Below are 10288 nucleotides of genomic sequence, written 5' to 3' on the forward strand. Positions count from 1 at the left end.
TTCTCTCTTCTAGTCTTAAGTTAACAAACATGTTTTAATACCCGCAATATTCTTAGCATCAACACCTCAACATACATCTTCTATACACATTACTCTAAGTCAATGCATATAAAGATCAAAACACACCAGCCATGTATAACATACCAATGCTTAACACCTCAACCAATAATAGCATACTAATGCTTAACAATTCATCAAAGTATAGCATATCAATGCTCAATAATTCATTCAATAATAACATATCAATGCTTATTCAACACTCTAACCATGCAATTTATAGCATACCAATCACACATAGCATATCAAAGCTCATTACCATTTCAACTACATAAATATAGCATACTAATGCTTATTATCATCATCCTACATCATACCACATGCAATAGATACAAGTATTCAATTTATGTTCACCAAATTCACCCATCCTACAACATGTATCAACATACAACTTATTAAAATCAATTATCATACTATGACAATCTTCACATAACTCAACAAAATTAGAGTTTCACTAATCCAATCAAACTCATTTTTATCTCATACGAAAGATAAAAAGGTTACCTACAACTCTTATGAAGACTTCAAGTTTTAACTCTATCATTTACTATACTGAAAATTACAAAAATCGTAATAGAGAATTTGTCGCTTAGCATCGAGAGCAATGCTCAGCACATAATTCTCTGAGTCTAATGCTTATTATCGAGAGCAATGCTCACCTAAATCTCTATGAGTCCAATGCTTAGCATTGAGAGCCATGCTCAACACCTAAATCGCTATGAGCCCAATGCTCAACTTCGAGACAAGAACAACCACTAAGTCATTCAACTCCATAACTTTAGATTCCCACATGGAACTTAGAAATCAACCACATGCAACATCAAATTTCATATATATGAAACATTCTCAACTCAGTTTCAACCAAAAATAAAACATGCAAACATCAAGGCATCTAAATTATTCCTTTATGCTCAACTTGCTTAAGAGAACATAAAACCCCAAATCCTTTTTGTGATCCATAATTCAGACACCAATAAATCCAACAATACAACATGAAATTAGGGATTTTGAAAGGTATCAATCAACATGCATAAACATATTCATCAAGGGTTGAGTTTTAACTTCCCTTATCTCGACTCTGAGCCATCAATGAATGGAGAAGATGAAGGAAAAGAAAGAAAACGACTTCAACCTTCGACCCACGCAAGCTTCGCTCTAACCCACTTCAATTCTAAGCTTCAAGCTTCAAAGCCTCAACCCTGCAAAAATTCCTCACACATTAAGGAACTCTAGATTGAAGAAGAGAAGATGAATGTGTTTTAGGGACTCAAAGTTCAACCACACTACTCAAAACTCACATAAGAAACTACTACTCAAGTGCACAATGTTGCAACTTTACATTTTCTTTCGCTCCAAATTGAGTTTCAAGACAAATTTAGGAAAAAAATTTAACATGTTTGATTTTATATCCATGGTTCATCACATGAAAATTGATGAAAAACAATTAAATGTTACTTTCACTTATTCACATCCAATTAAAATTAATGTAAATCTAAACATGCTGTTAATTTACAATCAAATTCCTCTCAAAAATAAATAAGAAACTTTTTTAGTTAATTTATTGAAGGACATATAGAAACTTCTAATTCATTTTATTATAATTATAAATTTCTTTAAAAACAAATTCCTATTTTTTATAAATATAATGTGGATACAAAGTATCTATTATTAAATCACACTTGTCTCTATTGAAAATAGTAGATACACACAAAGTAAATATATTTATTCCAAGGTGAAATTGCTACAAGAATCTCTCATTTAGTTAGCCCTACTGTGTTTAATAATTACACGGTGCGAAATAATTCTTAATACAAATTGAGAGGTTGGAATGGTGTAGCATTTCACTATTGATCCCACGTCGTAATAATAAATCCAACTTTCAATGGGATTTGTGTGGCCAATTTCCTGTTTAACAAAACTCCCATCCATATTTAAGTCATCCAACGTTCTCTTTTCCGTTTTCTTCCCAAACCCTCAATTATTAAATAATAAATAATGACAAGTGGATAAAATTCCCTTTCCTAAATAACAATAGCTTTTCTCTCAGCCTCAAATATTTTCTTAAACCCCTTTATCTCTCAACTGATCTTTTAAACCTTATTAATAAAAATAAATTTGAAAAATAATCTTAATACAGTCCACATAAACAAAATTGATAGATATTTCTATCAATACTATAATACTAGAAAAGTATAAACAAACTATTAAGATATCTCTTAATCAATTATTTTTCCCTCAAATATCATAATTACATAATTTAGCTTCTTATACTCTAACTCCCAAATTATTATTATTATGCAATTTTTTTTTCTTTCATTCAATATTCTACTAAATATTTTAACAATTCTTTTTTATGTAGAACTAAATGTTGACTTATTAATAATGTAGCAATTGTCTTGTTATATTTTTTTTCCTTTAATCTAATATTTCAATCACGAGGGATAAAAATACAATTAAAACACCTCAAAATATGTTAAACAATACAAATCATTAAGTCATTATTTAGTGTCACATTAATAAAAATTGTTAAATATTTAACATAACATTAAAAAAAATTACACGATTATAATACTTAAAAAGAACGAAAGCAACAAAAAAAAAAAAAAAAAAAAAAAACGCTAACAGCAATATAGTAAAAAAGAATAGGTAGATGAAACTCTCTTAAGGCATCTTTTATTCACTTTTCACAAATTCAACGCACTATTTAGTATTTACATATTTACGAGTCGGTTGAATGTAAAAAACAAAGAACTAGGCCGGCGCATACGTGCAAACTCTAAAACAAGCCTGAGAGTCTCACTTCTAAAAGGTGTTCCGTGTTTTAAGTAGCCTACCAAATGAATTCATTTTGTTTATTATTTATTTAATTTATTAATAAGTATATTTATTTATTTAATTTTATCTATTATTTCTTAAAATATATTAGATTATAATATGTAATATTTATTAAATTAAAATTTCAAAAGATTATTTTGATATTAAAAAATTATAAATTTTAAAAGATTATATAAAACTATAATTGATTTATAAAAGAATCAAGAAAAGTAGATTTTTTAAAAATATAAATTATTTAATTTTTAAAAGATTATTTTTATAAATAGATTGATTTTTCATTCATGAAAAAATTGTGAATGAATTTGATAGATTTTTTTACTTTAAATATATACATTTTTAATGAATTATTTTTATTTAATTCATTATGATTTTTTTTACAAATTATCTAATCTATTTATTTATCACTCTAAATTTTAAATAAAAATGTTAAATAGATAAATAAGATAAAATAGTTTTTTAAACAGATGATAATGGAATAAACCGAGTAAAAATAATCAACTAATTCATATTAATCCATTTTCATGGATTAATAATTCACGTGCTCAAATATACTTCAACGTTGCATGCAAGGACGGAGCCAAGGGGGGACCTACGGGTGCCACGGCCCCCCCAACAATTTTAATTTTTTTTTATATACATATATATTACTATATGGCACCCCCTATTTTTAATATAAACTCATATTTTTAATATAAACTCATATGTATATTATTATATGGCACCCCCTATATGGCACCCCCAGTATTGAAATCCTGGCTCCGTCCCTGGTTGCATGAGAAACCCATTTTGGAGTAGAGCAAGCTGAGAGATATCCATGCTGTGCTCATGGTCAGAGCTGTGAAGCACCTCCACAGAAGGCGTGGCACTGCTACGGCAAATGGGGCAACTCGAGTTGTTGCTCAGCCACGTGTCAATGCATGCCACGTGGAAACAGTGCATGCACTCCGGCAACGTCCTCAACTCCTCACCTTCTTCAAAGTCTCCCAAGCACACCGCACACGTGCCACCATCATCTCCATCACCGGCCTCACCATCATCAACTTTTTGCTTGCGATACGTGTGTGTCGGAATCATGTGTGCCACTGAGGAAGTTGTCGCTGCCGGTGGAGCCTGTTGCAGTGGCGGGTTCTGCTGTGTCATGCGCTGGTTGCACCAGCAAATGGCTATCACGTGGTACATTGAGACCACGAGTGCTGCTGAACCCATGGCTATGAGGAGGATAACAACGTTGTTGGATAAGGGGCTTCCATCATCATCGTCCATGGGTTATGTGATTATTCGAGAAAGAAATGTGCCATTCATCTGAATTCATACTTATATAAAGTGACAAAGCCGGCCGAAAACGACACGGGCTCGAGTTAATTAATTTGACGCTGAATGCAAGAGCTTGTTTTTATTTAATGCCTTCTGATTGGTTTTCTAGATTTGGTTTTTTATATGAATAAATACAACGAGGCATGAAGTGAATGAAAAGAAACAAACAGAAACCGAGAAGCAATCATCAGGATAACCATGATCTGTTTTTTCACCTTTTTATTTTTGCTCTAACCATTGACACAATTCAGGTATGATTTTCTTCTATCGAAGTGTGTATAAATTTAGTGTTTGGTTGAATCACCTGCAATGAAAGTTTCTTTTTTGTTGGTAATAAATTGAAAAGAAATATTACTAGTGAAACTTTCTGAATTGCAATTCGAAAAGTTTTAGTTCAAGCTGACAATACTTAAATACAATAATTATATTTATAGACTATCTCTGAAGTAGATATCATTAGAAGTTACTCGTATACATAAAATGTCCGTATGCCCGTTATTTAATGCATACTGCATGGACGGGACAAAGATAACTCCAACAATAAGGTTTCTGCCGTTCAAACGCGTTATATTGTATATGTATAAAATCATAGCCATGCAGTTTAAATATAATAAGATGCTTGGAACAAATAAAATCCAACTACTTCCTCCCATGTATAAGAAGACAGTGCAATGATATTCCTAGGTGTGGATGGACCGTACACGTCAGATTCTCTTTGGTCTTGCTAAGTACTAACTCTCAACATGTGCCATGTGGCATACAGGATTTTTTTTAAAAAAAAAATTAAGAAACCCTAAACTAATTTTCAACTTTTCCACTAAAATTGATGTGGGGAAAATCACTTGTCATTTGTCAAACTGAAATCAAAATCCCTGATTATCATCATTTAAATAAATTCAACAGAAAAATTAAAAAAATCAATGATCCATATATCAATCTAATGTATCTTATTGATCTCCTGACAAGGAACTGTACTCTAATTTCTAAACCTTGTCTTAGTTAAATAAAAAATATTATAAGACAGGACAACTGAAAAATGGAAGAAGCCGAAACAGTCCACCATGAGACACATGCCACATACAAAGACAAGACAGGCAGGCAAACAAAATAGGAAAAAGGAAATGGATATGGAAATGGTGTGTGTATGTTTCTTTACTGATTAGTGATATAATGCATCTTAACCGTTATTCTTGTTTTTTAGGCTTGTCACGTATTATCAGTGGTTACAAATTCATTTAAGATGGATGCCCACGTGGGGGAGGGAAGAATATATTTAAGATGCCAACACAAGCAGCAGCGGTATGATTTCATTTCACAGGGATATCCAACTACCACTTTTATGAATTGAAACAATATACATACCCACAAGAGATAACTTGTTAGCTTAAGAGGTGAGGCTTTCCTACAGCTACCAGCCTCTCAGATTCTATTGAACAAAAGGATATCTAGAAATATAATATTCTCTTACACGAGATGCACCTTCCCTTGACAGAATCCCCTCGAGATCACCAATAATTCTGGCCAACCATATCTCCAGGTTTCGCTGGATTTCTTTGAAGTTGTTCCTAATAGAGTCCAGAGACCGTCTTGTGGTCAATGAGGTCTCACCTATCAAGTCATCCCTGTAATGGCTCTTCCCAATTTCAGTTTGCAAAGCCATTAGCTTCTGTCCTGTTTCCGATGCCCCCTGTTGAAGTCGATATGCTTCCAGTAAAAACTCTGTTTGAGTTTGGGTTCGAAATTCTGAACTGAGAGAGGACTCGGTCGGATCATTAGCCTGCTCAAAAGGAAATATGTCAGGCCCAAAATGAAAAATGGTCTTACAAGACAGGGAAACTTGGTCCAACTTTAACTAAATGAAGCAATAAAAGATCATGTTAGCAGAAGAAGGCCTGCAGTGGGCCTGTTTTTTGGGTGGAAAATGCATGCATAGTAGTTGATGCATCTACCTAAAGTAAACTTCAAATCTAACTTTCTTACAATGCTTGATCCATAATGTTGTGTATCATGCTTGCATGAAGTACAAAATTGCGATCCCATTTGAGCACAATAAATAATGCAAGCTATCAGTTTTCATCTCCTGGGATGAAACAGTTGATAGCCAGACAACCATCCATAAATATATAATCAGTTAGAAAAATGTTTGCTCCACCCACCAGACAGTCGTCACCTTTGGTTTATACAAATATATATCGCGTGGAATAAATATGCTATTCATGCACACAACCATCAACTTGGGACCAATGATAAATTATATCAGCAGGTTGAAATATCAGACAATTTATTATCAGAGAATCACCATGATTCATACTTCTTCAATGGAGTGTTATAGGACATAAACCAACTGACAGAAAGTACGAATGAAGTTTATTGCAAGGCAGTCGACATTACGCAATTTACATATCATCTGACATCAAAAGACACATTTCAAAAAATACAGGTAGGTGTCTTAAAATAAATAGAGGTTGTCTAAGACTTTAAAAGGATGATTATGATTCCAATTTACAGATTAATTATAATTTGCAAAATAGCAAAACCTAAAACAAAAAAACAATAAAGCACGAGTAACTTACTATTCTGCTGCACAAATCATCGATTTTTTCTGAAAGCGCTTGATATCTCTTTGCCTGCTTCTTAATCAAGGATGACACCTTGGATGGATCATTCTTACCAATCTTCTCCAGATTCAATAACTCCTGTTCAAGTAATTTAAGTTTAGAGGAAACTCCGGCAGAATCACCATCTACCTTCCACGGAGACTCCCTTCTGGAGAAAAAAAATTACCCTTACTTTTAGTTGGAGAATAATTCCCAATACGACAGAAGTTATCTGCATTTAAACTATAAATTGTTTACCTTGCAACAAAATGCTTTGCATTATACATTGATTCAAGGGATTCGTACTGTACATCCTGCAAGATTAAACATTTATAGGTCAGAAATTCACAAAAAAGTTTATGGACGAGTAGTTTCTTATAAGTTGCCAAGTAAATTACATTGAAAACCAACAACATAGTGGTTTTTATTTCTAGTGGAATAAATAGTTATACGAAGTCAAATGACCTTAGGTCTTAACGTTACTTTTTTTAAAAAAAATATCTCCTTCCCTAGTGCCTATTAAGATTTTAGGTAGGGTGGTTCTTAGATACCTTCCAAAAGTAAGAGTTCGGATTGAAGATGATCACTAATCTGCAATGTCAAATAGTTGAAGGGTGATCAATGGATTTTAATAAAAACCTAGTTATCTTAGGCCATCCCATGTGATTTATTTGGCTTTTGTATGTTAGAGGGGTAATTTTTTCAAAAATTCTCAAAATGGCTAGGTTTTTAAAAAAAATTCTCAAAATGGGTAAGTCATGTTTATAAACACGACTTTCATTATTTTAATATTTTTAAAAATGACAAAGTCGTGATTGAGGACGCAACTTGTCTTATTTAATCACGCAACTTTGTCATTTTAAAAATATTAAAATAACGAATTGTGTTTATAAACAAGACTTACCATTTTGAGAATTTTTTAAAAAACTATCCCTCTGACATACAAAGACCGATTTATTTATTGGCTGACAATACTCAACAAAACCATCTTTCAGAAACAAACAACCAAACAATAGTGCTGAAGAGACAATTTAATCAAGAGAACAGGGAGTGAATAAACGGGATAACTACTCAATACTCATGTAGTGCACAAGATACTACGGCGAAAAAAATCGAATTGACCGCAAGTCCGCAACAAACACCTAGGCCCTGTGCATACTATAATTTCAAAATCAATACATACTAAGGGTGTGTTTAGATTAACAAAGGTCGCATTTTTTCACTTCTGCTCAAACCATAATAAAGGACCCAAATTCAAGTGCAAACACAAGTCAATCACAAGTTTGCTAAACATGATATTTATGGATGAATCTCAATTTACAGTGTCTAAAGTCTAGACAACAGTTTGGGGTATGCAATAAACCAAACATGCATCAAGCCATCAACCAACCACAATATCAGTGGCTTGAGCAATTAACAACCATGTCTCCAGCACAGACAATAAACAACCCAGAGAATAAAGCCCCTAGCTTTCAGCACTGGATAAGAATGGTGACTACTGCCTGCTGAAAGTAAAGTGGACCAGACATGCTGAGCAACATAACATGCAATAGGGGACAGATTGCTACCAAGCAAAGGACAGAAACAGACAAATAACAAATGGATGGTCCATGGCTCCACCGTGATGAAACACTATGAACCTAACCAACTCCATCTAAACTCCAAAGTAAAGAAAAGGCCTCTCGGACCCCCTAGTTGCCATTCCTTTTCCTCATGCAAAAGTCATGTCTAACACAAAAGTTCTGCCGTACAGGAACCTCCTAAAGCCTATAACCTTGAAAATCGAGCAAAAAGTGGTGCGGTAAAAGAACAGTCCACGAGGTTAGAAACACCTTGACCCAGAATCCTAAAACCTTGAAAAAGAACCAAAGCTTTTCGCCGTAATCCATTTTTTATTCATCATAAAGTATCAATTACCAACCACTTTTGAAGAAAAATAAATTAGCTTGCCCTTATATATGCTCTTTGCCCGCAAATAAATTTTGTCATTAATGCGACATACGTAAACATGGAAGCGTTTTTTTTTTTTTTAGAGAGAAAAATAAAAATAAAATTGTAATAATTTATTTCATAGGATTAAAACCAACTTATTCATGAATTAAATATATACTTTTGACTAAATTAATAAAAGAGTTTATGCAAATTAACTAATGCATAAATTAATTTTAATTTATAAAAATATATATATTTATTTTCAGTTTTTATTTTTCTATTCTTTGGTTTGGGATAACCCCCTCAAGGCTAATTATTTTGGAGAACTAAAAATAAGCATTGTCCTATTGAAATGACAACTTATAAATAAATGAATTAAAAATGCAAGTGGCATTTTCTTCTGTTTGCTTTATACTACTTTGAATTGTCTGATGCATGTGTTGATAAAGAAGCTTTACCGAAAAGTAAGAGACAAAAAGCTATTACTATTATTTAATTAACGAGAATAATGTAATCTAAACACGGGCATGTAAAAATTCAGTGAAAAAAGGCAATGAAATTACACTAGACAAACCTGCCACAGCGAGGGTTTCTCAGCCCAGAACTTAGAAGCAGAAGCCACAAAGTCAGAATCAAAGGCATTGTTCCCAAACTGGTGAGTATGCTGTTCATAGATAACCTCAAGCTGCTCCTCCTCCTCCTCCTCCTCCTCCTCTTCGACGTGCCTAGTGGACCCCACCATGTCCTCTTCCTCTTCCCACTCTCTACTCTTCTTACCGTGGAGCTCCGTCCCACCGAATCCCTCCTCCTCGATCCTCCTTGACATGAACCCTATCATCTCGTCGCGGTCGGCGAGCTCCTTGTGGGCGCGGGCGGAGGCGTCCTCGAGGTCGGCGACGCGGCGGCGGAGGCGCGCGATCTCGTCGGCGGCGGCGTCGATCTGGTGCAGGAGGCGCTTCTCCTCGGCCTGCCAGGCGTTGCGGTGAGAGGCGAAGATCTCGACGACGCGGGCGTTGGCCTTGGAGTCCTCGTGGCGGCGGGACTTCATCTGGCGGAGCTCATCCTCGGCGGCGGCGGCCCGGAGGGAGAGGGCGCGGACCTTGGCCTGCAGCGCGGGGACGGAGGTGTTGGCGAGGAGCGCGAGGGACATGGAGAAGCTGAGGCCCATGTAGGAGCGGAAGAGCTTCTGGTGAGGCTCTTCTTCCGCCATTGCCACGAGGGTTTCGTTTCTGCGACTGCGAGCGTTTGGTTGTGTGTAGTTTCAGAAGTCGCGAAAAAGCTTTTTGTCGTTTGCTTTGGGTGCTTTTTTGTCTTCTTTGCTGCTTAAGTACTTGTACTAATTTGTTCCATGCCTTTTAAATTTAATTCAATCTTATCACATTTATTATACTCTCATTATATTTTATTTATATAATATGGAAACAAATTTAATTCAAACTTTTTTTTAATGAAATACACCTTTCCTGATGGAAATATATAATTCAAATTTATTTAACTGTGAATGTCAATCCTGTTCAATAATTTCAAACTAATTTTATTTATGAAATTATACA

The 10288-nt window shown here is 34.4% G+C and overlaps 2 protein-coding genes across 2 annotated transcripts; both read right to left on the reverse strand.

The window, feature by feature from the left end:
• Positions 1-3419: 3419 nt before the first annotated feature.
• On the reverse strand, positions 3420-5333 carry LOC114916015 (RING-H2 finger protein ATL1). Its single transcript, XM_083066618.1, has one exon. The coding sequence runs from the start codon at positions 4153-4155 to the stop codon at positions 3604-3606; it is 552 nt and encodes a 183-aa protein (XP_082922744.1). The 5' UTR covers positions 4156-5333; the 3' UTR covers positions 3420-3603.
• Positions 5334-5478: 145 nt separating this feature from the next.
• Positions 5479-10050, reverse strand: LOC109799777 (Ribonuclease P protein subunit P38-like protein). The gene is made up of 4 exons (XM_020360398.3): positions 9310-10050; positions 7062-7117; positions 6780-6972; positions 5479-5983 (listed from the first exon to the last, which is right to left on the reverse strand). Exons 1-4 carry the CDS (start codon positions 9943-9945, stop codon positions 5633-5635), a joined length of 1236 nt encoding a protein of 411 aa, XP_020215987.2. The 5' UTR covers positions 9946-10050; the 3' UTR covers positions 5479-5632.
• Positions 10051-10288: the final 238 nt, after the last annotated feature.

This window comes from Cajanus cajan, chromosome 11, assembly GCF_000230855.2.
Source record: "Cajanus cajan strain Asha chromosome 11, NIPB_CcT2T_4, whole genome shotgun sequence".
Classification (NCBI taxonomy): Eukaryota; Viridiplantae; Streptophyta; class Magnoliopsida; order Fabales; family Fabaceae; genus Cajanus; species Cajanus cajan.

Excerpts from the sequence above, each read along its gene's own strand:
- LOC109799777 (XM_020360398.3), bottom strand. The coding sequence starts at position 9,945 with ATGGCGGAAGAAGAGCCTCACCAGAAGCTCTTCCGCTCCTACATGGGC. Across the intron at positions 7,118-9,309 it reads AGAAACCCTCGCTGTGGCAG|GATGTACAGTACGAATCCCT; the intron begins GTTTGTCTAGTG and ends TTAATCTTGCAG. Across the intron at positions 5,984-6,779 it reads ATGATTTGTGCAGCAGAATA|GCTAATGATCCGACCGAGTC; the intron begins GTAAGTTACTCG and ends CCTTTTGAGCAG.
- LOC114916015 (XM_083066618.1), bottom strand. The coding sequence starts at position 4,155 with ATGGACGATGATGATGGAAGCCCCTTATCCAACAACGTTGTTATCCTC.